Source organism: Helianthus annuus, chromosome 9 (genome assembly GCF_002127325.2).
Source record: "Helianthus annuus cultivar XRQ/B chromosome 9, HanXRQr2.0-SUNRISE, whole genome shotgun sequence".
Classification (NCBI taxonomy): domain Eukaryota; kingdom Viridiplantae; phylum Streptophyta; class Magnoliopsida; order Asterales; family Asteraceae; genus Helianthus; species Helianthus annuus.
This window is the reverse complement of record NC_035441.2, coordinates 71,566,400-71,593,399: the sequence shown is the minus strand read 5'-3', so window position 1 is coordinate 71,593,399 and position 27,000 is coordinate 71,566,400. Positions and strand designations below refer to the sequence as shown.

At 36.4% G+C, this 27,000-nt stretch overlaps 2 protein-coding genes across 4 annotated transcripts; one reads left to right on the top strand and one right to left on the bottom strand.

Annotated features, from left to right (window-relative positions):
• Positions 1-1,551: 1,551 nt before the first annotated feature.
• Positions 1,552-3,799, top strand: LOC110865989. Of its 2 annotated transcripts, XM_022115339.2 has the most exons (3): positions 1,552-1,702; positions 2,368-3,607; positions 3,711-3,799. In XM_022115339.2, the coding sequence occupies exon 2, from the start codon at positions 2,424-2,426 to the stop codon at positions 3,603-3,605; it is 1,182 nt and encodes a 393-aa protein (XP_021971031.1). In that variant the 5' UTR covers positions 1,552-1,702; positions 2,368-2,423; the 3' UTR covers positions 3,606-3,607; positions 3,711-3,799. The 2 variants fall into 2 exon arrangements, with proteins under 2 accessions (XP_021971031.1, XP_021971030.1); XM_022115338.2 differs by having other exon boundaries at positions 2,368-3,799.
• An 18,503-nt stretch (positions 3,800-22,302) lies between these two features.
• On the bottom strand, positions 22,303-26,286 carry LOC110865990. Of its 2 annotated transcripts, XM_022115341.2 has the most exons (6): positions 25,780-26,238; positions 25,514-25,669; positions 24,589-25,193; positions 24,257-24,346; positions 22,859-23,464; positions 22,303-22,593 (listed from the first exon to the last, which is right to left on the bottom strand). In XM_022115341.2, exons 2-6 carry the CDS (start codon positions 25,602-25,604, stop codon positions 22,471-22,473), a joined length of 1,515 nt encoding a protein of 504 aa, XP_021971033.1. In that variant the 5' UTR covers positions 25,605-25,669; positions 25,780-26,238; the 3' UTR covers positions 22,303-22,470. The 2 variants fall into 2 exon arrangements, with proteins under 2 accessions (XP_021971033.1, XP_021971032.1); XM_022115340.2 differs by having other exon boundaries at positions 25,514-26,286.
• Between the last annotated feature and the right edge of the window lie 714 nt (positions 26,287-27,000).

Below are 27,000 nucleotides of genomic sequence, written 5' to 3'. Positions count from 1 at the left end.
TAAATTCTGCATGAAATTTCATTGCCATAATGCTGATTATAGCTGAATTTAAATAAATTCTGCACTTAAAGTGTGTTTCGGGTGCTTTTTAGTGCGTATTTTAGCTTCCGGATGGTATATATGTAAACCCTTGTATGTACTCTTGGGTTTTAGTGCATTCTTGACGTTGGACCTACACCTAGGCTCCAATTCTAATGTCTGACCGCTTTCTGCAGTTCTGTTGACACGATGTGTCTTACCGGTGAGTTTACTGATATTTTTGACGCAACGCTATCATATGGTAATTTGTAGCATATATCATGCATGAATTCACTTGTATGGAATCCAGAAATTTATTTGTCTGGTAAACCAGATCATGCACAGACATTTAAGCACAAATTACTGTTCATTTCGTGTACGGAATGTACGGAATGTACGGAAAAGTGACGGTTGTCACAATTACAGGACCACATCTTAAGAGACAGTGGCATATGTGGTATGGATTATGATTATGTTTGTGCTTTGGCTTGTCTTCGTGATACGATTCCAAGCTTTAACTTCAGCGGTTTCACTAATAAGGACACCGCCCCTAAAGCCCAACATGCATTGGCGAGCGCTCTTTTTAGTAAAATTGTCCATGACATCGAAGTACAGTTTGACTTGACCGTTAGACAAAAAGCCGTTTTTGAGTGTCTACGAGCACCACATGCACAAGATTTTCATCTTGCTATACCTATAGATGGATTAGGCCAGCATATGTCGTCGGTGGAGTGCCATACTATCCTTAAGTATCGCCTCATGATTCCTTTATTCCCAGTTGATGAGGTATGCCCTGTTTTGTCATAAGGCGTGTTTCGATTCTTTTGGGGAGCATGCAGTTCATTGTAGAGAGCTCCCGGGTTTCAAATACCGACGACATGATTTGGTTAGGGATGTCCTGTTTGACATATTCAGGCGCGCTGGTATTTCTACTAAGAAAGAGGCACCTGTTAATTTCTTAACCGACCCGTTGGAAGGGAGATCTACCCTTCGACTAGCCGACATTCTGGTCTTTGGACGGGTAGGAGGAAAACATGCATGTGTGGATCTAACAGGGGTTTCCCCGCTTGTGGGCTTAGGGGGTAGTGCTCTCACGGTGAGTCAGGCTGCTTCGGGTAAAGTGACCAAACACGAGAAAACGTGCCTTAACAACCAGCACGTGTTTATCCCATTTGCTTTTGATACTTTGGTTTTCTAGCGCCAGAGGCTGTGGACCTACTTAGTTGAGTTCAAAGAGTCATGCATAGTAATGTTATGACCCTGAGATCTATGGACGTAATTTTTAAAAGTCTTAGTTTTGCTATTCAAAAAAGGATAGCGACACAACTTGTTACCCGTTTACCAACTATCCCGATGTAAATTTATAACACGAAAAATCTTAAATAATGTTAATAACCATTTATGAGATATGGTCCATCATTGTTTTGTCAATGTATGGTCATTTTTACTAAAATAAAAACTATTTATAGAAAAAGTAAAACAACATTAAATTTATAATATAATGGGAAAAAGAAATATATTTTATTTATTTATTGGTGTGATATTCTATTTCTGAAAACATTCTTCGATTCAGACTGCATTGGGATTCATGTTTTAAGAACCCCAAAGCAAAGCAAGGGGCTTCAAAGCTCCTTCGCTACAAATCCAAAACCCTCGTTATGATTCTTCACTTCACCATTCAAAGGTCATCATCTTCTCGATCTCTATCAATTTCTCTTTTATTTTTATGCGTCTGTTCTTTCTAGACTTCTTGTAATTTCTATCTGGTTTTATATATGAAATAGTTCTGTTCCAGTTGTTAATTTTCACAAGTAGTTAGGGCTTGTTGTTCATATCATGCTTTGATTTGTCTGTAAGCTATGATTAATCGTGTGAAGTAGCTGTTTTTTGAGAATTACGTAGCTAGGGTTTTGCATGATAACTTTATTAACCGTCATTATGATTCAGTTTGATGGTTAATGTTTCAAGTCACTTCATCATGTTGTAAATCTGTATGAATTTTTGTTTTGTTATTATGAATCCATGTGTTACAGAGTCTGTTCTAGTAATTGTTATTTGGTTTTATGAAATATTTCTGTTAATTTGCGGAAGAATTTAGGAATTGTTATTCATCATGCTTCCCTTTGTATGTAAGTTATGATTATAAGTTGTTAATTTACAAAAATATTTAGGAATTGTTGTTCATCATATTTGTATGCAAGTTATGATTGATCATGTGAAGTATGTTTTTGTTTCTGAAATCATTCCATTACAAGTTGTTACTTAGCAGAAAAACTTAGGAATTGTTGTTCATCATGCTTCGATTTGTATGTAACTAGTGATAAGTTTGTTTTAACTGTATGCTTTCAGCGTTATTTGGTAGCATTTCAATGGAGGTTTTGGGGGATTTATTGTTATAAGCGGAAATGCCGTCTACAAGTAGTTCTGGTAAGCCCTTTGGGGCATTTCGTCGATCTGTTCTAGGGTTTGGAGCTGATCACGTCGATAAACAAGTTCATTTCGAGAACGGGTCAAAATCACGACTTGATCTCGAACTACATGCGTTTCAAGATCAAATATTTAGCCAGTTCAACGCACTTTCGTCAGCTTCCGATGACCAATTTCTATCCATCGATTGGATGTCAAACCTACTAGACGCATTTCTCGCTTGTCAAGAACATTTCACCGCCATTCTCTTGAACAACGCGGGAACTCTTTCTAAACCTCCTTTAGACAAGCTGCTTACAGAGTTCTTCGATAGGAGTATCAAGGCTCTCGATATCTGTAACGCTGTTCGTGATGGTATCGAGAAAGTTCGGCTCTGGCATAAGCACTTAGAGATTGTTTCAACCGCTTTCGACTCAAAACAGAGGAATCTGATAACCGAAGGACAGTTTAGGCGGGCACGAAAGGCGTTAAACGATTTAGCTATCGTCATGCTTGACGATCATAAAGACTCCGGATCCGTTTCTTCACACAGAAACCGATCTTTCGGGCGCCCAAACAAAGGAAAAGACGTTAACCATCAACGGAAGAAAGGACACTCGAAGTCGCTTTCGTGGAGCGTATCTATTTCTTGGTCCGCAAGTAAGCAGCTTCAGTCAATGGCAAACGGTTTAATTCAGCCTCGAGCAAACGAGATTTCCCACCATTTCGGTCTTGCGAACTGCGTTTACACGATGGGTTTTGTCCTAATGTTTGTGTTATGGACTGTAGTGGCTGCTATCCCGTGTCAAGATCGCGGTGTGTTTGGTTTCTCCTTACCGAAGCAGTTCTCGTGGAGTAATCCACTGTCATTGATTCATACTCGGGTTTTGGATGAATCAAAGAAGCGTGAACGTAAGAACAGCCCGGGGTTGTTGAGGGAGATTTACAAAATGGAGAAGACGATTAACGTGATTTCAGATTTAATCGACTCTGCTCACCAGTTTCCATTGACGGAAGAACAGCAGAAAGAAGTGAAAGAGGGAGTTGAGGAGTTATCTTTGGTTTGTACATCGTGTAAGACCGGATTAGATACGTTCGAGCGCCAACTGAGAGAAGTTTTTTGCAAAGTTATGAATTGTCGGATTGAAGGTCTTGGGGCCATGAACAGGACAGAATCTTGAAGATGAAATGGTCATGAGAAGCAAGGGGGAAAAGAACAGAAAAGAAAAGAAGAGAAGCAAAACATCGTTTTTGAATAATATAATATACATTTTGTTAGCTTGAGAATGCGGAAGCATGATGTTCAAGTAATATACCAGTAAAATTTTTGTGTAAAGAACCTATGGCTTTTTATGTGCTTTATCTTTTTTCTCTATGTGTCTTCTGTGCTGCTAGTTTTGTTCATCCTACTTATGCTATATGAATAAACACTGACAAACACACACAGATGAGAACCGCATACACAGTTATGTATCTGTGTAATCCACTCTTTCGCTATTCCATTACATCAAATAGCACTATGTACAAGTGTTCATGTGGTTTGCATGATTCTTTTATATATATTCACTTTCAAGTTTCAACACATAACCAAGTTTCGGTAGAGAATTGCAAGAACCATATAATACAGTTCTACATGATGCTCGGTAGATACAATGAGGTTAGCAGTTACATAACCACCTTATGTACCGCAACTAAAGCAGAAGGTACAAGTGTTTATGCGGTTATTGCAGCTCTTTATTTAAAATTGTGTGTGCATTGAACGTCCCATATTTATATATTGTTGTTTCCTCCATCCTATCCTTCATTTGTGCAAGTATGGTGGTTTAAGTGGAGAATGACCATGGACCAGGCTGTATTAAAGTTTGATGTTTGTTAATCTTGCAATGAGTGAGTGATGTATTAAAAGTTGTACTTTGGGTTGCATAACTAATTCAATAGACAATACATGGTTTATGCAGTTATGCTCAAAATACAAGGGTGGGTTATTTTGATGGTTATCTGAAACTTAAGTGGATTCACTTCATGTTTTTATACAATTTTTTTTAATAAACTGTGGTTTTTATAAATTTGGATGGCTTCTTTATGTATTAGATTTTTCAATTTTGTGGATTACAAAAACCTCCACTTTTTGCAGCCACTCAATAGAGGGGCAAAATCTGGGCTTCTCTTTGGCCTGGTCCTTGAAATACTCTTTATCGGACCCGTCTTTCAAAAAGTTGGGCCGACGTGGCCCGTTATTTTCCCCAAAATCAAGGCGACTATAGCTTGAGCTTGGTTTTTGAAGAAACACTGGTTCTTTCCGCGCGGGGTTAGAACCAAAAGAGTAGTCTCTACACGGAAGTTAATCCTTAATCTCTTCTAATCAATGATTGGCGATGTCTTGAGAGCGATATGCAAATTAACAAACACCATAAGTTCGTTATGAGGAGAAGATGAGGGTTTTCCTCGTAACCACCCTCCGACGTGAGAATAAATATTGCATTAAGAACTAAAACGAGTGTGTGTTAAGTGTGAGAGTGAGAGAGAACAGATGCTTAAACCTGTGGTTGAAGGTTGGTATTTATAGCCGAAGGGTGTGGTGAAGGAGATGGGCTGATTGGCCATGGGCCAGACGTTGCCAACAAGGATTATCCGGTTTGTCTCATCTGACACGACAGACATTGTTTGCAGAGGTAGAGGGACGTGGCGCACGGTGATTGGTGCCACCTAGCTTGCCGAGTGTACTTGTTGTCGAGTCTGTCATCAGCTGTGGGTGGAGATCGTGGAGCAGTGAACGACGCACGCTGATTGGCTACACGTCACTGTCCTTTTGTACAACCTGTCCCTTGTACGATTAATCATCGTGGGAATTGTATGGGCAGAGCTTGGTGCAAGTTGATTGGAGCTTGGTGCACGTTGATTGGCTACAGACTCCTTCCATTTGTACTATTTGTACTTGCACTAGCTGTCAATGCTGTGTGCGTGCGGATGAGGTACACGCAGGAGCTCTGGAAGTGGCTGAGTGTTTTGTTGATTAAGTTTGGGTAGGCACAATTAAAATCCAAAATCAAGGCGACTATAGCCCGAGCTTGGTTTTGTAGGCACAATTATAATTATTCGTACACAATAAAAGTTTCAAAATTTATTATCTTACGCTTTCATTTTTTTTCCTTTTATTGTGGCTAGTTTTATACCCTGCGTGCGTTGCGGCGCGTTGGGACGGAACTGTAGGTTTTTAGTGACTGCAGGGGTTGCCGGTGGATGAGAAGATGTTGCGGATCTATGGAATAACGATTGCTGGTGGATGAGAAGATGTTGAGGGGATCTATGGAATAACAGATGTACCTGTGATATAAGTCGCAGTTAGACCTTTTAGTTTGGGATCGAACTTTCACAGTTTGCGTTTCCTTATTTCATCAGTCGCAGTTCAAATCATTTTAATTTGACATTGTTTTAAGAAAAAAACGGTTGTTCAAATATAAGTTTGTATGTATTTTAACTGAGATAAAATCACTACTTGATATACTCTTTTTTTTTTTTTTTGGTAAAGGGTTACCCCGGTGATTTTATAAATTCAACCAAAACAGCACATGTAGTGCATGAGAGTCATACACTAGAACATAGAAGGGACAGACCCCCACCTATGGAAAACAAAAAACCAAACAAAACACCCAGCAAACAAGAAAAACAACTAGTCTAAACAAACTAGATTAAAACCCCACAATGACTACGTATCCATATTAGATGCCTGATTATCACCGTCAACTATCAGGTTCCCATGAATGCTCCATTTCCTCAATGTTTCCACGACTTGACAGGTGTTCTTGAACTTCATTCCCATAAGCTTGTACCGAACAGTAGCTAAAATATGCTTTGCTAACACATCCGGTGGCCTTGTGGTGTTCCTGAATAGCCTGGCGTTCCTCTCTCTCCATATATAATAAGCCGCAGCAGCAGTGATTAACCGGGCCACAACATTATTGAGTTTCTTTAGAGATCGTCTATCCAATAACCAGCTTATAATCTCCTCCCAAACCGGATTGACATCCTCCCAAACCGGATTGACATCCTCCATATTCGCCTGATCACGAATCAGATTCCACACCTGCGAAGAGTATTTACATGAAAAAAATAGGTGGTCATGGGAGTCAACATTTCCGTAACACAACACACAGCACATCATATTCATGCTCGACCCCCTCGTATGCTCCCATCGTAAAATCTTGTCTTGGGTTAACAGCTTTTTCCGCATAATGAGCCACATCAAGAAAGCATGCTTAGGAATACATTTAGAAAACCAAACAATATCCACCCAAGCTACCTCATTACCATTCGTTCGAACCGATTGCCAAGCCACAGAAGACGGAAAATCAAGCATTTTATTTTCAGATTTCCAATAGAATTTGTCTTGGATCTCTTCCACCAAAACCTGCTGAGAAATTCCGTTCAAAATAGGGTATAACCGGAGCCATTCCTCAGGCCAGCACCATCTACCATCGTCCCATATATCCTTAACTTTTGTTTTGAGATTAAACCCAGCATTTGAAATAGCCCGAGGAGATAAAAAACTTTTAAGCGGACCCACTTCCTTCCATTTGTCATACCAAGCAGAAATTTTTTCTCCATTACCCACCTTAGCCCAAATATACGGCTGAATAAGAGAGCGGACCTGGAGGATTTTACGCCAGCTCCACGAACAATTATTCGGAATTTGGCAATCCCAGAAGTTCCTGTCCTTCAAACGATAAGTATGTATCCACGCAACCCATAAAGACTCTCTATGAATCACAATACTCCAAGCATTCGACGCCATAAGAGCTATATTCATCTCACTAATCCGCCGAATTCCAAGACCCCCTTCATACTTTGGCATACAAACAGCATCCCACGACACTTTGGCTTTACCTCTAGCCATCGGCCCTTGACACCATAAAAAACCTCTCATCTTAGCTTCAAGCTCCTTAATGATCCGTGTTGGTAATATGAACACCAATGACCAGTAAACATGCATTGCCGAGAGAACAGAGATAACGAGTTGCAACTGACCCCCAAAAGAAAGATAACGATTTTTCCAGCTGGAAATTCGGTCAGACATCCGTTCCACAAGAACACAACAGTCCGCATATCAAAGCCTCGAAGATATTAATGGGACGCCCAAGTACTTAACTTGAAGCACTCCTTCAGTAAACGGCATATGGCTTAGAATAAGAGCTTTTACGTGATTAGGAACATTGCAAGTACTTGATATACTCTAACATTGTACTAAAGTTGTAAATATTTTCCAGCAGTAAATTCACTATAGTTTGATATTACTTAAAATATTAAAATAGTAAGAGGAGTAGGGGTGGTCACTAGTGATAGAATTCCATCACTCACAATATCCAATCATGTTCCGCCATGTCAGCAACCATTTTTCCATCACTCACAACCTTTTTTAGTGGCGGTGGTCATCACTCACCACCACACCCAACAATTTCCCCCCAACCAACAACTACCCTCACAACTAACATATATCACGCCATGAAAAAAATCACGGAATCGGGTTTTCGTTATTGTATCACGCGTTATTGTAATGGTGGCGGTGGGAAAAACAATTGTTCCACGCGTTGAACTTGGTTTTCGTTATTGTATCACGCACTGCCCCATCTCCTCTAAGAGGACAAGGGGCGGTGCGTTATAGCACCGTGATACACAACCTTCAACGCGTTATACCCACCGCCACTCCAAGTTCAACGCGTTATAGTTCAACGGTAAACCCGATTTCGTTATTTTCTTCACGCGTGAAACTTCAAAAATCTGGCTCTGGAGACCCACTGCATGTATGACACGTGTTTATCGCAAATAAAACGCCTCAAATTCGTGTAGATAAGGGGCTCCGGAGATATGCCAAAGATGTGCCGGAAAAAATGGAGATGTGCCTCGAATTCTAAAGAAGAAGAAGAAGAAGGAGGAGGAGGGTGCCTTTTGGTTTTAAAAGTTTTTGTTATTTGTACACAAACAGCCCCTCCACTTTGATTATGTTTTAAATAGTTTTAAAACATTGTATTCCTTTGTATTTATCTTTAATAAAAAGGCAGTTTTAGTCCCTTGTTAAAACTTATAAACTTTGTAAATCAAATAGTTTTGTAAAAATAGTTTCATCAAATAATTTAAAAAAATAAAAAATAAAAAAGGTTGTGAGTGATGGAATTCCATCACTAGTGATGACCACCGCCACTACAAAATGCTTGTGAGTGATAGAAAATTGGGTGATGACATGACAGGAGTTGATTGGATATTGTGAGTGATAGAATTCTATCACTAGTGACCACCCCCACTCCCCTAACTTTCTATTTAGAAATATATTTTATGGGGGGGCGACACTATTCGATTTTGTTTGACTTTTTTTTTTACTCTTTAACTTTTATTTACTTTTAACTATTTTTTTTATCTTTTATGCTTTTCATCTTTTACATCATCCTCGTAGTTTTCATCTTTTACACTTTTAACCCCATAGTTTTAATCTTTTACATATTTGTCACAAACATTTTCTATTTTTAACCCAACATTTTTTCACTTTCAACTTTGGTCTCTTTACTTTACATCTTTTACAAATTTAACGTTTTACGATTCTTTCTAAATTTTGTGAGTTAACACGTCACAACGCGCGGATGTGGTTGGTTCAAGGTTTTAACGTCTATTTTTTACGGTTTAACAGCTCCGTTGAAACTCCCGGGTCCTAAGCCGATTTAGTTATTCTTTTCGATGTTTTCGATCTATTTTTTTGCGAGTTAACACGCCGTAACGTGTGTGCATGATTCATTATTTTTACTTTTACTTTTTATTTGGTTTAACCATGGTTGTAAAACAAGGTTTCCAAGGCCGAGTACTCTCCGAGTAGTCGCTACAAGGCACGCTGCCGATGCGACTTTCTTTGACTCCGCCTAATTACTCGGAGTCGGTCAAACGCGGTCAACCTCGGCCAGAATTGGATCTAGTAGGTCAACTCGGGCCTAGTTTGACTTAAATAATACTATAACATAATTTCTATCCCTATTGTATTAAAGAATGAATATCATTTTCTCGTATTTTGTTATAAATATTAGTAAATTTGTGTTATTTGACATATATTTAATCTCCAAAAAGTAATTTCTTTATAATTTAACATGTCCGAGTACTCCCCGAGTATTCTCCGCGTAGAGCGAGTACTCTCAACTTCCCAGTCGACCGACTAGGGAACGCCTAATGACTTTTGCAACCATGGGTTTAACGGTCTCGCCGCAAAACGCGAGCCTACATACTTGTTTCTTAAAAGTTAAGACCATGTATGAAGTTTTAACCTATCAGATTGACTATCCATCAGTGTAATTTACTTTAAATATTGTATGATTCTAATATATTTTTTATTAAATCATATATTATCATATTTCAAAACATATGAAAATAATTAAAAAAAATTATATATATAACAAACCAAGCGGACCACAAACTAAACTCAAGCCTAAAATGTAAGATTAAATATTTTATTTATATATTTAATCTAGTAGCCATCATTATCATTTATATAATATAGATCAAAATATATTAAAACCTATAATAAATTAGTTGGTAATTGTTGATGGGCCAGATTATCCTAATTAACTAATTGGGTTTCCCCTTGGGTGTATATAAGGAAATTACTAGAGAGGGATTAGGGTTAGACATTCATAACATCACACTCAATATCGCCCCTCCTCTCTCTCCATTACTACGAGTTCTTCAACCCTAAAGAACTCGGTACTACCATCAAGAAGATACATCCTAAAGGGGAACCAGACCAATCTGACGAACATGACGTCTACTTCCCTCTCTGGTGTGGTGACTGCTAATCAGGTACACACCTCTTATTTTATTGTTCATGATTGAATTTACATCATTAGGGTTTATGTTTTACCCTTGTTCTTATGATATAATTAACATGTGGTATCAGAGCAATGTTGATTATATAATTTAATTATGTGATTCGATCACGAAATTTGTTTTAATGGGATATATGAAATTTTGCTTTATTTTTCTAAAGTCCAATTTGCGATCAGGATTATGTCCAACATCAATTTTCACATGGATAAATTAATTACCATTGGAATGCATGAAGCATTAATTACCTTATATTGAAAATCCATTGTTTTTGCAAAATGTCAAATTTCACGTGAATTCGTGAATCCCAGTAAAGTTTGTGAACATGGATGATAATTGTTATTATTTATTTATTTTAATATTTAAAACATGGATAAATTAAAGGAAAAGATTGTAAATATTCACTTTCCATGTTATCTTATAATTGTTTCTATTATTATCATTCATATGCCAAATTACCTTCTTTAGGGATAAGTTAGATTTTGATTATATTTCCTAAAATTGTGTAACTTTATCTCCAAGTTTCGAATAATATATTATTTTAATCGAATAATTAACTTGGATAGATAGAGATATTTTGAAATTATAATCAAAATCCCTTAAAATTAGCTGATTAAAACTTATCACACTAATTAGCTGTAACAGAAGTTTCGAGATAAATTTTAACGAGCCGAGACCAAGATCTCGACTCGAGACCACAAGGTCACGACTCGAAATCATAAGTGTTCTCAAACCTTTATAACTCGAGACAACGATTTCGACTCGAGACCATAAGGTTTCGACTCGAGACCACTAAGGTTCCGACTAAGGACTTCAATCTTCACAACTCGAGACCATGGTTGCGACTCGAGACCTCATCAAGGAGTCGAGATCTCACAAAACACAGCAGTCGAGACCATGATTACGACTCGAGACACTGAGGTTGCGACTCGAGACCTTAATGAGTCGAGACCTCATAATGTTGCAAGATGAGTCGAGACTTGACTCGAAATCTCACTCGAGACCTCATAACTGAGTCGAGATCTCACTCGAAACCTCATTATTTTAGGCTTTTTAATGTGAACTAAGACTTAGCTAATTAATAATTGGTTTTGTAAATACTTAGTTAATTAATAAGGATTAAATAATCTTTTACAAAACCAAAATGGCTTAACTTGAATGAGCTTCTGATGTATCACTTCTGGCCAAAGCTGATTTGATGCATCTATTTATTGTTCAAGTATTATAAAAGCTATGTTAAGTATGCATTACAAACGTGAAATGTCTTAATTCTGGCCAAAGCTGATTTAATTCATTTATGTTTAGCATGCTTGACAAGTGCATAACTAAAGTGATTGTCTCATTTCTGGCCAAAGCTGATTTGTCACGATTACTTTGCACACATACTTAAATGATTACACTTCTGGCCAAAGCTGATTTGTCTTTGTTTAAGTAGGACTTTACTAAGTCTATTATTTTGATGTTAGTAATAGACATATCACAATCTCTTCACATAATGATCCTTATATTAATGACCCTTACTTAATTATATGATCATTTCGTCTGCCTTATTTTAAGTACCCATAATTTTACTCACTATAATTTACTTCTACATATATCTCATCCACTCTAATTCCTAAACCCAAAATGTTTGCTTTATTTAAAGTTTCTATTGGAATTAGCTCTTAAATTTAATCCTTGATTATTTCTTAAGACACGATAATCCTATTGCTCTCTTCTGATAAAGATTATAAAGAAGAAAATTAGAGCATGATGATCAGGACAAATCGAACATGATGTCTCTTATGATAATCAAGAACTATCTAACATAATGCTATCACTAAAGTTATTTCAGATTAAGATTTTCCTAAGGCTAATCTCTTATATATGGAATAATCACTAGAACTCCTAAGATGCATGCCTTCTTTTAAAATTCTAAACTATAAAGTTAAGTGGTATATGTGAATACATAATAATGTACAATACCATGACCCATAAAGTTAAGGGCTTACGCATGGAAATAAGTACATTTTCCAGTACATTCCATATTAAGTTTTTCACGTGTACAATTTGATGCCTTATAAATCAACTATAACACTCAACAATACTAAAGTATAATGAGTATGTTGATAAGCAACATATGTACAGAGAAATAAATGTTTGAAACTGGAAAATAAATTGTTACTCACCCTACAACCACTTAAACTTTAAAAGAGGATTGTTCTAAGGTCCATTGACAAAATACAAGTACAAAATCCCAACTCCAAGTTTCTTCAAAGGAAAATCTCACTGCATAATTATGTCATTAGACTAAACATAAGCAACGAGACTATCCATTATTCTAAAGAACAGTTGGATGAATTAATTAGATAGTCACTTATTAAAGATATTTAAGTCTACTAATTATAATATTCCTATTAACACATGATTACTTCACTCTAGTTTTAAACGTTTCCTTACCAGAAGTTAACAAATAACTAAAATGAGAGTTAGTGACATGATTAAATGTTAAGGCTATAAGAACAATAATAAGCAATCTTCTAACAACGTTTTCGATAGCGTACATATATTCTGATTATTAATCAGAATATAGTATCATAATTAAGCAATGTTATGAAGGTTGTGAGGTTTGCATAGTCAACATAAAGTCACACTTATCTTAAACTCTCATCTTATTTGTTCTAAATACCTGGATTGAAACATTATTAAGATAAAACCAGATGATACCTTACACTTTCACAACTTTTGTCATCATGCAAATGAAAAATTTGACAGAAGAAAAATGAGACTTACAAATTTCATCCATTATAACCAAAATTCATGAGAAATCATGACATGGTTAATGAGGATGATTTCTTATCTAATCTCATTCTAAGTGTTTTTAAATCATGACGTTATAGCCCTAAATATCACTTGGCTCAAGGAATAAGTATGGGTCCATCATAAGTCATTCATTGACATTCGTGGAACTTATTCCAAATGGAACATTCAGACATAATTCATTTATCATTTAAAGACTATCTACTTGTATCTAAATTTGTCGTATATGGCCCACAGTTTTTAAAAGAAGTCTATTCATATATGTACTTAATAAGATTTCTATTAAATATGTCCCTAAAGTTTCTCATGATATCTGGACATTAAAGGAATCAAATAAAGTCTAACGTATATGTGATAGGTTCCCACGTCACGTAGCTCATTGAAACTTCTCTTGTAGCATTCTAGAGATATTAAAGATCAGTGGGAGCATTAAGTGTCTTAATAATAACTTGCAATAGTTGCAAGAGGTGGGGAGTGAAAACTTTATATTACTTCAATTTACACACCTCTTGTACAAGACACTGCTCCATCTTGACACTGTTTTATCAAAACTTGTCTCCTTAAAATCTAAAGCTACCTTTACAAAAGTTTCATTGTTGCTTAATTGTGGGCACACTTAGATATCTTATCTAACCTAACATAATCCTCAACAAGAGAAACTACAATGACTAATGTCATTAATATGTTCATTAATATGTTTTCTCTATTAGAATTTGTTTGGCCGTTAAATATTGACCCTAAGCATTGTCACACCCCGAAATTATCAGAGCATGGCGTGACTGGACCGGTATCTTCATTGCACAGCGGAAGCAATTAGCTAAGACTTCTAGAAAATGAACGCCGCTAAGTACTTGAATTCCCATGGGTTCTCCTATTCCAACCGTTCCATAGTTTTGAAAATGCAACCTGAGAAAGAACATGCGAAAAAGTCAACATAAAGTTGAGCGAGTTCATAGTTTGTTTTGAAAAGATTTAAAATAAATCTTTTTGATAACCGGTTTTAAAGTTGTGAGAAAATATAGTAAAATCATTTTCTTGGCATGATATAAGAAAAACTGTGAGTCTAGCCCACCAGAGTCTTTGTGCATTGCACGAGAGAGAATGGGCCGAGCCCAAACGAACCTTTGTAAGCAGGATCAGCGCGTCCTCTTACTTAGGTATAGTTTGAAAAACGTTACCAAAGTTTGTAAATCCATGTATTTGTGAGTTTACTTCAAATGAATCTTAAAAACATTTGAAAATCTGAGTATTAAAACTGGTATGTAAGCGTCTATGAACAGATCATTAATGTTTTGCAAGGACATTAATATGTGTGGCGACATAGGAAGCACTCAACCCTAGCGGATTTCCCCCGGTCCATCCGGTTAGAACAACAAAAGCACTACATGGGCCACACAAGGACCCAAGAGTGGGGCTCGCTACACCCGATAGATCTACCACTTTTGCCCTCGGTCTTATACAAGATTAATGGCACTTAAGAGAGATTACTATTCGCTCACCTGATCTAACAGTTCATTCCCTAGCTTAACCATACCCTAGTTAACGTATAATGTGAGAGTTATTCATGTCCTTGGGCCTCTGCCCATGTCCTTGGGCCTTTGCCCACGCCATTCGTGTTATTAAAACTCATGCATGTTTCGAAAAACACTAATGTTTTTATAAACCGGTATGTTTAGCATAATCTTTTCGTAAACCATTTGAGTTTGTTAAAATCATGTCGCAAAATGGTTTATAAATATGCAATATTCATTTATCGAAACCTTGTGTGATTTTGCAAAACTTGCATGTCTTTCCACCCCCGAAAACATTTTATAAAAATGTAAAACAGTAAAAAGTGGGGGGTTATGAACTCACCTGTATATTCCTGTGCATAGCTAGCTAAATGTGATTCCGTAGTGTCATCCCACGAATGTGAACTCGCTAGCGTGCAACTAAGGCATTCCTAATCAAGGAATAATTATAAGTTTCTAACTAAATTGACGTAGCTAAACTACGTGTCCGAGCTCTACCGAATCGTTAACTAAACGACTCTAAGGTGGTGTTATCTTGATTTAGAATAACCATTCCGTGGTTATTTGATCCCGTTTATAATCGGGATAAAACTAAGTCTTAGAAATACTTAGTGTTCGAGAGGTTAAGGATATATATTTATATAAAATATAAATATATAAATATATTTATGAACCGCATTAGTCATCTCGAAAGGTAGTACGGCTCTTCGTAGCTTTCGTGAGTCGAAATCAATAAGTAAATATGTATATACTCGAATCTCGACAATTGAAAATGAATATAAACTACTATATTCAAATTATAAAAAAAATACTCGGATTTTAGACGATCGAAATAAATATAAATAATTATATTTATTTTATGTGATTCTTTTGAATACTAAACGTTTCAAATCAGAATTCTGAATCGTTGACATTTGGAATAAATATAAAAATTACATTTATTTTATAAAAGTATACGAGTTAACGATGTTTGAAATAAATGTAACATTATATTTATTGTATAAAAGCGTTTGGAAATATCAATGTTTGAAATAAATATAAATCTTATGTTTATGTTAAACAAGCGTGGGGTTTCGTTAACTTATACCTCGTTTTGTAAATCGTAGATCGTCGTCAAATAAATATATATTTATATTTATTTTATATAAAAAAATAAACTCGAATTCCATTAAGTGTCGTTTTTGAAACTATAAATACGTGTCGTGTTTCGAATTTTTATGGAAATCGGACAGAGTTTCCTCTGTTTTAGAAGTAACCCGACAATAAAAAGTTGTCGTATTTTGTCAAATCTCAACAAGAATTCAATCAATTCACACAATATATACTAAATCTTTATCAAATACGATAAAAATAAAACGTGATTAATCACTAACGGTATCGGTCGAGCTCGGTTTCGCGTTTAACTATATAAAATCTAACGTAACTAATTCGCTACGCTTAAAACTTTACCGGGTCCTTCGTGTTGACCGGGCGTTGACCTGTTTGAACTTTGTTGATTGAGTTGACTCGGATTTCACTGAGTCAACCGAACCGAACCATCTGACCGAGCCGTTTGACCTAAACCAGTTGACCAGTTGACCCGAACCGATCTGCTGACTGAAGTTGACCAAGTTTGACCAGCGTTGACTTGTTGACCCAAAACCCGCACTTGAAACTGACCGAGTTGCACCCAACCGGAACCCGAACTGAAATTGTCGACCCGTGTTTGCCTGATCTCGAACCGAACCGGTGTTGACTATTATTATATTTTTTTTTTCGAGTTGAACTGAACTACAAGCTTGACCCGAACAAAGTCTGTTGACCCGAACTGTTGACCCTCGTTGACTTCTGTTGACCTGCCTCCGAGCCGAGACCAAAAACTTGACCCGAACAACATCAACTCTGAACCCGGTTAAACCGAACACGAGAACCTGAGCCGAGATTTTCAGCATCATCTTTCAGGTCACCGTCGTCATTAACCTCACCGGAAAAAAATCATATCCGATATCACCTAGTGAAAGAAAAGAAAAAGAACAATTAAGCAAAAAGTAAAAGGCTCACCGGAGATGTGCTACCAAACTCCACTGTTGCCACCACCGTGAAGGGTGGCGTCGCCGGTGTACCGCCGCCGCCCGTCATCCGCCGTCGCCACTGACATCCCCGACGCCGTAACCCTCATCACCATCATCATCATCATCATCATCAGCAGCAGCAACACCGGTGTGGCGCTGTAACTCGGACCAGAGAGAGGGGGACGGGTGTGCGCGTGAAGGAAGGAGGAGGGTGGTTGTGAGGATGCGACGGTCGGAGTAGGAGGGCGCCGGAAGTAGTCTGGTCGCCGGTCAAGGCACGAGAGAGAGGATGGGGGGTGTCTGCTTGTTGTGTGTGTAGATTGTCTAGGGTTTTCCCTAGGACAAGATACAGAGCACAAAATGAGGAGGTCTGGTGTCGGCTGAAATACAACTGAAAGAGGGTTAGGGTTTTCAACTTATAATATGGCTTTTATAGTTGGTTTTTAAATATGGGTTGGGCCCTAGGCCCATTAGTGTGTTTTGAGTGGCCCAGTAAAACTTTTGAAGCCCGTTTCAAGAACCCGAAGTTTATAAAACGTCGTAAATTACGATATTAAGTCGAAACACTCGAAAATCACGTCGAAAATCGATATCATGACACGTATTTCGTAGATTGCGTCATACTGCGTAAAAACGGGTCGTTTGTCGTTTCTTGTCCATTTTGAAATCCGTTTTCAACTACGAATAATAAATTTTGAAACCAAAGCTAAATAATCACAAAACTTTGGTTTTGTAGGTAATACGCGTGTCTGGGGTCTCCGTTTCGTTGTCGGTTCTTAATATTGTGTTTTTCGTTCACGCTTGCGTTTTGGGGCGTTTGAAAGCGTGTTATTTCCGCAAAAATCACATTCACATGTATAAGTTATACGTATAAACTTTGTATTTGTCGGTGTTGTCAGTATTTTGTACGGTGTCAGTTTGTAATCGCTTAATATTCAGTAGATTTCACGAAAATCCTCATACGCGCACTGTAACGTCCGATCAGCGTTCCCAGGCATACCAAGACCCTAATTAAGTTAATTTGTGCCTTAAGCACTATTTATTATCGCCTTAAACGTTTGTTAATTGAGTAATTAAAAGGCGTTAATTACCAGTTGTCACAAGCATGCTGAGTTCCTAAAGTTTTCTAAGGTCAGTGGGAGCAGTCAAAGTCCTTATAATGACTTGCAAGGAATACAAGAGGCGGGGGGAAGAGTGTCACTAAATTTCACTCCAAATTTAACTCCGATTACACCTCTTGTACACCATACTGCACCAACTCTTACAAACTTAGAATCCTGAAAATGATAGAAACCTAATCAAGAGCTAATCCATAAAACTGAAACTTCTAATGAACCCAATAATCAACTCAGGAGGTTATCTAGGTTTAAAAGCCTACTAACTTTGATGATTACATAACCTCCCTAATGAAGTTGAAATGGATTTTGGAAATGTTTAATGATCCCATCTCTTAAAATCAAGCCATTAGTGTAAATCAATCATCTGAATGGAATATGTGTTCGTGTAACGTTTGGGATTTGATTGAATTACCTAAGAGTGTTCGTAACTAAACCAAATCCTGATACAAACGTTAAGACACTAATAGCATGATTGATTGTCAAAGGTTATACTTAGGAAGAGATAAATTATCAAAGATTTCTTTGAGGATCATCACTGTTCTAGTAGTTTATAATGGTTTAAAGCTACATTAGATGAACATTAAAAACAATTTTCCCTAACAAATGGCTGACACATTTACATGTTCATTAGATAACAACCTAAAGTTTCGAACTGAAGGTTAAAGAACAGTTTGTCTAAAAGCCAATAAAATCCATGTATGGGTTAATGCAAACATCATAATGTGATGAAATCTTAACGCAATTATTTTCATCAAGAACCTAGTGGATTAATGTACCTACCTCAAGATGAGTGGGAGCAACTAAGATAAACTTGTCTATATAGATGATATTCTTTTGACAAGTAGATGTTACATAAGTCAAAGCATTGTTAATACAAACTTTGATATAATAGATCTCAAAGATATCTCTTACATAATAGATATCATAACAAGTTGAGATAGACCAAATGGGACATTACTTCCGTTCCATAAGTTTAACATTAAATTGGTCCTTGCATATGTAACAAACAATGCTGCTCTCCTTTAGAGGATAATAGGATAAATGAGATTATTTCTTACGCTTCATTAATTAGAAGCCTTATGTAAGTTTAAGTCTATACTCGTTTAAGTATTACTCACATTGCAACACACTAGATATGTCTAGATTAATGTGAAGCATTTAATAGAGTATTACAATATCTTTAAAAGGAACGAGAGACTATATTTTAAACAAGAAGTGAGAACTCAAACCGGTTTATTACTTTAACTTTGTGATATTCAAAGATTACAAAATGTAATTTCGGGTATATCCTTATGTCAGCAGACAAAACCTATCTTATGGAGGAGTCATAATAAACTGATAATAACAACCTAAGTTATGACGATATAATATATTGTTGATCACAAAGCAATAGTCACTAAATGTTGTTGGAAATTTATCAGTGGACTCATAAGTTTATTAACTCCATATAATTAATATATTGAAGACTTATTGTGATAAAGTCAGCTACCATGTCTCCTTGAACAGTAACAGTTCGAGAGGTGCTGCATTGAATTTCGATACACAATTAATTATTCGTTTATGAACGAATTGAGGAAACTAAATCTTTGTATCGAATGCATTCATGATATGCTTAAGGATCCTATAACTAAAAGTCTATCACCCATAACTATTATGTAAGCGCTTATAATAATCACGGGTTTATTGATGACTATGTACAACTGCATATCGTACTATGAATGATTAACTTTTAATATTCCTCATCAGTTTGATTTTGTATGTCTCTTACATATGTTCTGCCGGTGTAATGACATATAGACAACTATAAATACAAATCAAACGCTAAAGGGCTTGTTTGTATTTTGATCATAACTGTTAGGTTTTAAATTAAGGCTATAGTATGACTAATGGGGGTCCTGAGTCGCATAATGATTCAACGGCTGTATTTCTCTGCTATAGTACTTGTTTAAGGCTAAAATGAGTATTAACTTCTGATCAGACTAATCTAATACTCATGATAAATGATTATTCGGCTAAGTGGGAGAATGTAAGATTAAATATTTTATTTATATATTTAATCTAGTAGCCATCATTATCATTTATATAATATGGATCAAAATATATTAAAACCTATAATAAATTAGTTGGTAATTGTTGATGGGCCAGATTATCCTAATTAACTAATTGGGTTTCCCCTTGGGTGTATATAAGGAGATTACTAGAGAGGGATTAGGGTTAGACATTCATAACATCACACTCAATATCGTCCCTCCTCTCTCTCCATTACTACGAGTTCTTCAACCCTAAAGAACTCGGTACTACCATCAAGAAGATACATCCTAAAGGGGAACCAGACCAATCTGACGAACATGACGTCTACTTCCCTCTCTGGTGTGGTGACTGCTAATCAGGTACACACCTCTTATTTTATTGTTCATGATTGAATTTACATCATTAGGGTTTATGTTTTACCCTTGTTCTTATGATATAATCAACATAAAAAACTACTTATAAACCCAACTTAAGCTTTATATACAGGCTCTAGACTCGAGTTGAGCTGAGCTGAGCTAGGTTAATTTACATTCTTATAATTCAAAAAGCCTGACAATTCAAAACCTGACCTAATTTTGATTTAAAAAAAAAAAAGCTAAGACCGTCCGTAGTGGGCGTGATATTTTCAAAAAAAAGCCGCCAAACACGCCCGAACACGCCAAGGCTCCACCCCCTTGGGCGTTTTTCGGTGTTATTTTCGAAAAAAAACTCCCCAACGTGTTTTAAATCACGCCAAAATTGCAAATTGTTGGCCAATCAGAAAACACCATGTGGGTTTAAAGAGATAGAGATGGAGATAGCTGGAAATTTTTGCCGGAATTCGAGTGGGTTTGGGTTTTGTGGTTAGCCGGAATTTTTGCCGGTCAAACGAAGAAGAAGGGTTGGGAGGCGGGTGGTTTATTTAACATTGGCAAAATGGCAAATTAGGCCCCTATGGTTTTGAACATTGGCAAAATGGCAAATTAGGCCCCTGTGGTTTTAGTTTTTAGTTTAAAAACTTAAATTTCAATAGTTTGGGGCAAATAAGTTTATTTTTTAATTAGAGTATTGTAATTTTTTATTTAATGAAATATTATTAGTTTTTAATTTAAAAAATAATAATAATTGTTTAATGATTGTTTGGGGCATTATTGGGCATTATACTTGCATACTATGAAGATTGAACCCATAACCTCCTACTACAAAATCTATCTAACTCATCAACACCACTCTACTAGGTTATTCTCAAGTGGATTCAAAATCACTAACTAATCTTAATAAATACGAACAATGGACAACCCTAACGCTCTTGTACTAGTTGATGATAACAATGAAAATAATCCTGGAGCAACACAAAAAAGACTACCTAAGATGCAACATACACTAAAAATATAACAAAGAATTTACTGGGTTCACAAATCTTATGCCCAACACCAAGCTAAAGAGATTTTACTGATTTAGTGTTGATATCTAGAGTCCATAGAAAGCACAAGTTGTCTTGTTAGCTATCATATATTCATATCTAGGGCCAGGATCATTTCAGAACTATAAATCTTTATAGAACTCACAGAACTCCTAATAAACAATCTTTTTATTTATATATTTTTATGTTTAAGATAATTTTATCATTTATTATGTGTATTTTTACGATTACATACATGTTAAGAGTAATTTTATCATTTTTTATATATAATTTTATAATTACACATATGTAAACTAGTTTTTTTTACATATATGTAAATAGTTATGACACATATATATAATTTTGACAATTAAACATTTGTAAACTACTTTTAACATGTATGTAATTAAAGAAATACATATAATAGATGATAAAAAGATCCTAAATACAAAAACTTATATATAAAATGATTGCTTAAAACTCATATTAAGGAACACTACTTGCCCCAAAGCTGAACATTGATCACTCCAATCTCGAACTTGATTACTTTTCTTGCATCGATTTCTTTACAAGTATATAACGCACTAATGCTCTGTGTGTGACTTTTTACTCTAGTAAAGGTGACTCTACAACTTTAACACAATTAGCATTGGTGCTTTTCCAAACTTATCTCAATGTTCTCTCCATTTCCATTAGTTTAAATCAAAACCAGTCCATTTGTATTTGTATTGTATATAGATAACAGGCCAGCCCAACCCAATCCAGTTTTCTACTATATATCCTCTCATTGGCCTAGAGGTGCAAACAAACCACCCGACCGAACAAAAAACCAGATACGGTTATGGCGTACCCGATTACATACCCACCGGCTATACATCAGTTATTTGAAACCGGTCCCAACCCGGTTATACCTGCCAAAACCCGAAAAAAACAATTACCTGCTCTTAGAAACATGCTTCCATATCCAACCCAATCATTGCCGGACCCAGTTTTTAACATTGTTAACCATACCGGTAACTGAATATACCCCAATACTTAATTTGTGCACCACCACATTAGCCGCTACCTTGGTTATAGTTATCCCCTCAAGTCAACTTTTGGAAAGGCATTCAAAAGAAAAACCAATAAAAACATACCAGTAAATTTTCTTTCTTTTTCTTTAAAAATGACTAATAAACCATAAGCTATGTTGTTGAACTGAAACATAAAAAAGATATAATAAAACCAAACAAAAACCCAGATTTCTTCTTTGCACCTTCCAAAACAAAAACCTGATTCCTACACTCTCATAGCACCAAAAATCAAGAATCCACCTTAGTGTCAGCCGAAAATTCACCATTCTTTCCCATCAGTAAGTTGAGCGGCATCAAAGACTTCAGCTGTGTTCCTTTGAAAAAATTCGAAGCCGTCTTTAAATTCACATACTGCATGAACAAAATTCATCGTCAGCTTAACAATATGCTATCGAATAAAATTCATGGTCAGTTTCAACGATTTGAATCGTTTTGTCCCTAAAAATTTTTAATACATACACAAAAGTACATATCCCAAAAATGAAAGTATATATATAAAAGTGAAACAGGCGGTTTGGTTTACATGGTTGGTTCCAAGTTCCAAACCAAACCGTTACACCTGTTAACCGCCAAAATCGAACCGTGAACCAAACCGTATGGATTTTAGATATTTTACCTTACTTAGGTCCTTGTAGAACGAATTAATCTCTTCTTCCGTAAGGCCATCTTCTTCAGTAGTTTCCTCCCAACCCATTGACCGCAAGAATCGGGCCTCTTCTTCCTCCGAGTACAAAATAACATCAGAGCTTGAATGACTCTTCTCGTTATTATTAAACTTCTCGGTCACAACACAAGCATCGGTATCGCTGCTCAAATCGTTTGGGTGGACCCCACCTTCACTGGGCTTATCATTAGTTGACTCGGGTGGGTCAACAGGAACAGAGGATGATGAGCTGTTTGCCATAGCTTTCTTCCTCATAAGGTTAAAGAAGTCATTTCGGCTTTTAGCTTGAGGGGAAGGTCTTTTCTCTACACAGGGTTTGCGGTCAACAAGAGAGCTTTCCGGTAATTTACTACCGACTGTTGGGCTTGTGATCTCCTTTGCGAGAGTGGTACCGTTCCTTTCACGTGATGGCTTAAGGACATGAAGTTTTCCGATGGTTGATGACTTGGTGACGTCAGCGTTCATAGATACAGGTCGGGTGGGGGTAGGGTGGTTCGCGATGTGAGGACTCTGAAGTTGCCCCAACTTTAGCTTTGGTTTATCAGAGGAGTTCAAAGCCTGTTTAGGTTTTTAAGGATATATATAAGAAAACTTCTCATATTATTATATTAAAACCACAAGAAATAATCTCTTCCTTTTCCTTTAGAAAAGTAAGTAGATGGAAACCAAAGCGTCGATCATTCTACTATCTATACTAGGGGTGTAAACGATTCGTGACTGGCTCGCTAAAAGCTCGAATCACACCGAGTTTAAACAAGATCGAGCCTGTATCAGAGCTCATATAATAAATGAGCTCGAGCTTGAGCTTCCTTTATTGAGCTGGACTAAACGAGCCAGTTATGTATAAATCTTTATTCATATATTAAAGAGTAAATTACGATATTGGCCCCTGTGGTTATATCACTTTTACCCTTTTAGCCCAAAAAGAATTTTTAACATCTGAGCCCCCAACGTCTTTTTTTCTAACCCTTTTGGCCCCTAACGTCTTTTTTTCAAACCCTTTTGGCCCCTAACATTTTAATGGATGGGGTTAGTGTTAGGGGCCAAAAGGATTAGGAAAAAAGACGTTGAGGGCTCAGATGATAAAAAAAATCTTTTTTGGGCTAAAAGGGTAAAAGTGATATAACCACAGGGGCCAAGATCATAATTTACTCTATATGAAATATATATTTACATAGTAGTTATTATTATATATAAATATACAAACTTATTATAATTATAAATATAATTACAAATGTGTATAAATATAATATTATATGAGCCGCGTTGAGCGCGAGCTCTATTAAGTTAAACGAGCTTAGCAGAGCTTGCCTCGTTCACACCCCTAATTTATACACAACAAACTCTTACCAAGGCTTTAGGCATCGATGGAGTCACGGGAATCAACTGCCTGGATTGCTTCACAGCAAGCTCTTCAAGTCTTTGACTTCCAACAGACAACTGTAATGATTTAAAACTAAATATTAAACAAATGACCGCACACTACGTCTCAAATGTGTAATGCAAACACATTGGGACTTTTAAAAAGATTAGAATAAACAGTTTCAAAACCAACTATTTGACCCCTAAATAATTACAAGTAGAATAGAATCAGTTTATACAAACATTAAAAGTTGATTATCCAATCAAAATAAACAGTTTCAAAAGCAAATCCAAACACATTCGTTTGAAATTTGAAGTACCTGAGGAGCAGTCTGAACACGAGGGGGACCCTGAGCCAAAGTCTCCGCCATATTCCGCCCAGCTGCCGCCACATTTGCAGTTACAGATACTGAAGCAGACCCATTGGGTCCACCCTTCACAGGCACCTCAGCCAGAGCCGAGGTCCAAACATCACCACCACCAATAACACCCGAAGTACCAACCGGTAAACTCTGAATAGCACTGCTCAAACCCACTTGTTTCTCTTCTGACCCCAAAGACGGGAAATCTTTCTCAAACGAGATTTTCCCATTATTACGACCGTTTTTTTCACCTACAACTCTCCTACTCCAAAATTCGCCGCGTTTTGCGGAAAGATTCGACTGTGCACGCCGTAATCCGTCTTTCTCAAACCTACTAGGTAAAATGCTACTCAACGGATCGGAATCGCGGTACCTGTTTTCGTATTTTTCTTTACTTTTATCCCAATCCCGTCTCCCAAAACTACCATAGGACCTTAAACGACCGTTACTACTAGAAGGGCGACGAAAGTATGCAGACGTCGTACTTGTAGCGCGTCCGGATTCATTATCACCACTGTTAATTAATGACTTTCTTCTAAGAGATACCGATCCACTTTGATCATCTATAGCAACAAAATATCATAATTTATAAAACTAAAACTTAATATACAGGTAAACTATCATCAACATTGTGTGCAAACCTTGGTTTTTAAAAGCGCGTAGCACTCTAATGCACTACTAAGAGAAATACTAAAGATTATTCATAGATATTATTTTAACTAGTTAACTTTTTACGCTAAAGTATCATATATTCTCATCGTCTATGATCTAATTTGTTCAAATATTGGTCAACTACATAACGCGCGACGCATTATGCACTCCTAACGCGCGCATTCTAAAACCAAGGCACAAACTACAAAAAATACAAGAACACATAAATTACCAGACTGCAATGAAGACTGATGAGAAGTAGTACTTAAGCTTCCACTGTTCTTTAACCATTCAGGTACAAATGTAGGTTCAGTTCTTTCCATAACTAAACAAACCAATGTGCATTGAACTGTTTACAATCAAACCCTTCAACACCACCATCAAGAAACTACCAATTTTCAAGATTAAACAAAAAAAAAAAAAACACACAATTTAAAACACCCTCATTGTAAAACAAAACCCTAGAGGCTAAAACATCATAAAATCATAACAAATTACCAACTAGAATTTGCACAGAAACAGAACAAGATTGAACAATCGCGTAAAGGGTATTGTAAAGTCGCAAACTTTAACCCAAAAAATTAAAATTAAAATCAGAACAAGAATCACACCCTTGCCTTAATAGTCAGTTTAACGAAAACCCAAGAAAACCCTAACCCTAATTGACTCAACAGTCCGAATTAGCGATTGTATTATGTGAAAAATTGGGAGGTTAATGAAAGAGAAAGAAAGAAAGTATAAAAGCGGTTGTTAACAGATGAAGGAAGATGAAGAGTATTTGATATTAGTGAGGGGAGGGGATGAAGGCTAAGAATGAGAATGAAGGGGTTGTGGAAGTTTTGATTTTGTAGGGGTGGGTCTCTTGGCTTGGTTGGTTTGTTGTGATGGATGAAAAACTGAAAAATTGTTGCAACTTTTTAACCCTGATTTGTAGCGATCATAATAATCCCTAGACCATGAATGAATATCCCTATTTATAAAGAAACGGATGAATATTCCTAGATGTATATGTATATCTAAAACACTTTTCAAATATCATAAAACTAGTTGGGTTTTGGAGTTAACTAGTGGGTTAGTATCCGCACTCTCCACCGGACGGATGAACTTCACATAAAAGAAGCATGTTGGAAGGGTGAGTTTGGAATTTAAAAGAAAATTGAGCTAGAAAGTTACGTTATTGTGAAAACAAACATTAATAATTTATTTTGTAAACGCGTTAGTTTTTTGAAATGTTTCTAAAGAATAATAATGTTAACATTTAAAAATAATTTAAAAAGAAATATTATATATCTAACAAAATCAAAGGACTTATGTAGTACCTTCTTATTATGATTGGTTAGTGAGGGAGGTAAAGCCAATTCAGTTTACCTTAAATATACATAATAAAATGAGTTAATTACGTAGTTAGTCCCTATGGTTTACACTAAATAACAATCTAAGGTACTAATAGTTTAAAATCACGTTTCAGGGTACTAACTTTTGATTTTTTTAACCAAGTAAGGTATTAACGTTAGTTGGCTGTTAATTAATAACCTTGACACCCTCACGTACCATAAACGTGAGGGTATAATTTTCATAACAAGTTTTGTGCTTTCCCTCCCAATTTATAACCCTAACAAGTTCTTTTCCCCATTCCCCCAACTAAAACCCTAATTCCAGCCGTAACCCCTTAAAAAATCGAAGACATCAGGATGGTTATGTGCAAGTGTGGTAGAGCAA

Bases quoted from the DNA above. Each gene is read 5' to 3' on its own strand.
- LOC110865989 (XM_022115339.2), top strand. From the start codon at position 2,424: ATGCCGTCTACAAGTAGTTCTGGTAAGCCCTTTGGGGCATTTCGTCGA.
- LOC110865990 (XM_022115340.2), bottom strand. From the start codon at position 25,604: ATGGAAAGAACTGAACCTACATTTGTACCTGAATGGTTAAAGAACAGT. The intron at 24,347-24,588 runs GTACTTCAAATT...AAATCATTACAG, and splicing joins GTGTTCAGACTGCTCCTCAG to TTGTCTGTTGGAAGTCAAAG. The intron at 22,594-22,858 runs GTAAAATATCTA...TTGTTCATGCAG, and splicing joins TCTACAAGGACCTAAGTAAG to TATGTGAATTTAAAGACGGC.